Source organism: Ascidia mentula, chromosome 9 (genome assembly GCF_947561715.1).
Source record: "Ascidia mentula chromosome 9, kaAscMent1.1, whole genome shotgun sequence".
NCBI classification, from domain to species: Eukaryota; Metazoa; Chordata; class Ascidiacea; order Phlebobranchia; family Ascidiidae; genus Ascidia; species Ascidia mentula.
Window position 1 is genome coordinate 6,558,513 of NC_138574.1, and position 4,703 is coordinate 6,563,215.

General features: G+C 38.2%; 1 protein-coding gene across 1 annotated transcript; it reads left to right on the plus strand.

Annotated features, from left to right (window-relative positions):
* Positions 1-784: 784 nt before the first annotated feature.
* Positions 785-3,604, plus strand: LOC145913650 (uncharacterized). Its single transcript, XM_083001383.1, has 9 exons — positions 785-959; positions 1,018-1,095; positions 1,154-1,195; positions 1,371-1,533; positions 1,587-1,782; positions 2,037-2,127; positions 2,316-2,451; positions 2,504-2,658; positions 2,774-3,604. The coding sequence occupies exons 1-9, from the start codon at positions 896-898 to the stop codon at positions 2,953-2,955; spliced, it is 1,107 nt and encodes a 368-aa protein (XP_082857509.1). The 5' UTR covers positions 785-895; the 3' UTR covers positions 2,956-3,604.
* Positions 3,605-4,703: the final 1,099 nt, after the last annotated feature.

Below are 4,703 nucleotides of genomic sequence, written 5' to 3' on the forward strand. Positions count from 1 at the left end.
GATACTTCGCATGGTTGATTAACCATGGAAGAGTATATTGCTTCTAGTATTTCACTCGATCAAATGTTTCTATTGTTACAAAATAACGTACGAGTAATTAAGAAAATAGTTTACAACACTTTGTGCAAACTGTCATAAACAAAAACAGCTGCCACATTAAATTAAAAAAAATATTCATTTATTTGAGTCTTTGACGTGTCTGGGAAAAATAGTAGGCACGTAAGGCAGGCTTAGTGGGTGAAACGAGCCGTAAATTGAAACCACCTGGCACGATTTATGACGTTGCAATAGTGATTCAACATTAGAATTTAGAAAAACTGCAAGCTGAGGCTTTTGTGTCGAGCGCTTTAGTAAACTTACAGCGTAAAACTAGTTACGGCCATGAAACACTCGAAGTATTTTTTCTAGTTAACGTTCTTGAGAACTTGATAAAATGCTTGTTATGCGCCCGACAAATAGATTATGGATTTTTTATCCAGTATTTTATCAATGTCCTTGCACCTCTTGCGAAAACAAACCTCCCGCAAAAGAAGGCCCAGCTGCAAGCAAGATAACGATAACATGATTGTGTGACACGCAGAAAGAAGAAGGCAATGGGAAAATGGCGGACACTCATAATTATACATTTCAAGCAAACCGTGGCAGTGTGCTCGCTTTAACCTCGTCCGTCTAGTAGCGAGAATGAGTTTATATATATATATTCAAAATACACTATAGTCATGTCAGTGAGTATACGGTGTTTTCCATCCACGAGTTTTTATTGTTTTAGAGAAGTTTTTAAAGAACTCTGGAACACAGTCGAAAGATTCAGATGGATTAAATTTTTATATGACATTCAGGGCTATTGGTATGTAAGTTTAGGTGTAAATGTTTATAGTGTTCATAGACCACCATAATGAGTGCCCCATCAGCTTCTTTACTGCAAGGTTCTTCGTCATCTGTACCTGGTCCAACTCTTGGTAAAAATTAGCGCAACCTATTTTCGTGTTACCTAGAGTCTAATACTTTGGTGTTTAGGGGTGAGTGCTACACTTCTACAACATCACCATCACGCCAATGCATTTGTTGGAAAAGTTGAACAAATTGCCACAGTTCGTAAGTGACGTAAAATATTCTTGTCCAACTTCCTTGTTAAATTTACGATTTTTTACAGCTCCGGACACTTTATCTCCTGTCGACATTCCAAGTAATCCAGGTGCGTGTATTGTAATTACCCTTTTGGCAGTACACATTGCTATTTAAAAATACAAAAACTTACGACGCCGTTTCTGTGAGACACTATTAAAGATTGCACTGGCGCTGATCGTCTGCCACTCTTTTCTGAGTAATTTTGGGTACGCATAACAATTTGCAAAATGCAAATTTTGCAGATGTTGGATCACCGACAGAAAGTTCTTGCTCTACAACTTCATCTCCGTACCATGCGACGCCACCACCATCATCACCTACGGTAATGATGTATTCTCAAATCACGGCCCCGTCCTGTATGCCGAAAGTTTTTCCGACATCAGTCGCCCGTACAACACAAAGCAGGTAGATATTGTGAGATTTATTTCCTGCTTCGAAAAAAACTGGTTTTGTTACAGTCACGAGCCTTGGTACAGCAAGTCTTTAATTACGGGAGACCAGCAATGTTCGTCTGGCATAGGCATCCCGAGTGGAAGCAGCAACCTACAGCCAGCTACATTAGGTTCGGCATATCACCCCACACCCTGGGAAGCCGCTCTTCACTCCACCAATACGTGGCTAGAAATGCAAAGTTTGCAACATCATCATAGTCAGGTACATTTGAATATATTGCAACCGATCGATTTTTACCTATGGCAGAATAAAGTGTTTTTTCATGATGATGATGATGCCTGCAAACACAGGCGAAATATATATATATATATATGTAAATATATCGAAGAAAAACGTTAAACAGACGACTCAGGATTATTAGTAGTATTTTTTGATATCACATGTTTGTTAAGGATTGTTGTCAACCAAACCATAGGAAAAAGTGATTTTTTTATAAATATTGTTTTTGATTATAGATGGCTGCGGCTTATTCATCCGATTACCACCACGCTTTTTCATCACCGCTTCCTCCACTGGGGTCAAATCCAGCACTGCTTTCTAGTACAGGTGCAGGTTATGGTCTTCTTTCAACCTTGTATCCAAATGTTAACAAATTTTAATACATTGGTGTAATTTACCATGTGACAACACATTTATCATATGACAACACGAGTAGTTTTACCTTTTGTTGAGAAAGTAACCTATATTGCGATTGTTATTGTAGCGGTAGTTAATAAGTTCAATTTTGCACACAGCCCAACCGCATTCACCATATGACTCTTTCAAGCCTGTAATACCACCTGCCTCGTATAATGATACGAACGCAACTATCACTTCGATGATATCACCACCTCCAAATGCAAGCAGAAATTCCAGAAGATATCCTGGAAGGTAAAGTTAACGAGGGGAATATAACGAACACGAACTAATCGCTTTTCCTTAGGTCAAACTGTAATTGTCCCAACTGTCAAGAAGCAGAAAGGATTGGACCCACCGCCGCTGCGTTTAAGCCTAAAGTACATAGTTGCCATATTCCAGGTTGCGGAAAGGTATACAACAAAACTTCCCATTTAAAGGCCCATCTCCGATGGCACACAGGTATGATACAAAGTATAATTTTGTATTTTTTAAATGGATTTCTGTTAAAAAAGTTAAGGTTAGGTTTAAGCATTCTATTCTTTAATTTTTAATTTTATGCCTTTATCAACACCAGGCGAAAAACGTTTTGCTTGTCCGGTGTGCAACAAGCGTTTCCAACGAAGTGATCATTTGAGCAAACACGTAAAAGCTCATGCCGTGAACGATGAGGTGGTCGTATCTTTGGCATCCGAAAAACATGAAAACGACAAAGTGGCAACAATTTTGCCCCCAATGAACGACATAAATCCAAAATAATGAAAATCTTTTGACAATTAAAATATGGTTTTATATCTTCACCTGTGAATTAGTTTTGAAAAAAAAACGCTATGCTTGTTTGTGTGATGTGACCATAATTCAGACCTTATTGTGTGGTAAAGTATTTATGTTTACTTTCATGCATCAACTAAAAGTTTGTAACATCAATAGCCTTTTGCTTTTTGTAGTGCGGTTTCCTTTCAAATGTTCCTCATTGTAAAAACATTGGTTGTCGTTCGTTCTCACGCAACTTGGGCGAATGTCCTCAAGTCGTCTTTCCATTACTTCGATCCTACCATTTCGTACATGGTCATTAAGTCATCAAGTTAAGCCGGTGTCCGCCAATTAGTCTTAACATCCGCATTCTGACACTCGGTCGAAAGTTTTAACCATGGCATTGTTCTATCGTGGTAAGATGTATTCATATCAATTAGTATGATACTTCCCGGTACTGCAAATATAAAAATTTATTCACCAGAATAAAAATGTTGTTCTTTTATCTTAAAAGTACAGCAATGTGTTCGCCCACAAGCAACGTCACTAATCTGCTTTTGGGCCACTAATCGGAGTAGTTGTCATGTGTCTTTAATCTGTTTAAGCGCCTTACATGAGTTTTAACATCAACTGCTTGTGGTTACAATACAAAAATGCCTCGAGGGTTCAAATTTAAATTCTTTTGAATTGTTGCTTGTCGTGTTGAGAACAGAAAATATCAAAAGCATCAGGGCTAGCATGGCACATGAATTGGAATGTACCTTGAAAACTGAAAAACGTTGCGCTTCGCGCGATCCACTGTAATGGGCCATTAGGAACTTCAGGGTTATTGCCATAACTGTCGCCACAAGCACCGATAAGGTCCACTTATACCGCGACCAGGTGTGCAAAATGTACTCAACCTGTGATCGTTAAAAGAAAAGCCCATTGAATCCCTTAAATTCGAAATGCAAAAAGAACAGCAATCTACATTTTAATCTCAACATATTGTCCAATACAAGCATAATAGCGTTTTATTTAACATTAGCTTTTTAGTGCAAGTCTAACCCACCGATTCTTAAATTTTTGCCTAGATTTCGTTAGGTCGGATGTTTTCGTCGATTCAACGGGACAATCTTAATATCACTTGATGCAAGCAAAAACGCTTAACTTTGACGATGTTTTATTTGGTTGCAGTTGGGTAATCATGTTATTACTTTCTTGATAAGGGCGAAGATAAGATGAACTTTGGTTTCTTTATTGCTACGCGCGGACCCCATCACGGTAAGCAATACAAAGCCCGTTGTTATAGTTCACCCAGGCTACTCATCATATGATCTACAGTGCATTGCATAACGTTGCGACAATGTCACCAAGCAGTGCAAAATTTAAATTGGGGCTCAATTTTATCTTTAGGAATAAAATTTAAAATTTGTTGATGGTAATATGTTTGTGACATCTCTAACATTTGCTTGCATAATATTCATGCCGGTCACAGTTTGGACAGAAGTTTATGTACCTATATGACAGATTATATCTAGATGGGCCTCTCGCCTTACGGGCTTTGGACAGTCTGTTGTACTATATCAATGACTGCTTTTTTCGTCCCATCATTAGACTCTCGTAGCATTACTTATTACTTCGTTGCTCTTGTGTTTAACAATGAAAATGTCAAAGCTGGCAACAATCGGTTACCGAGGCATTTAGAAACAATTACAATTAACCAGAATGTATGGGATAGTATACACGCTATAGGACGGAAATCTTCAGTGTGA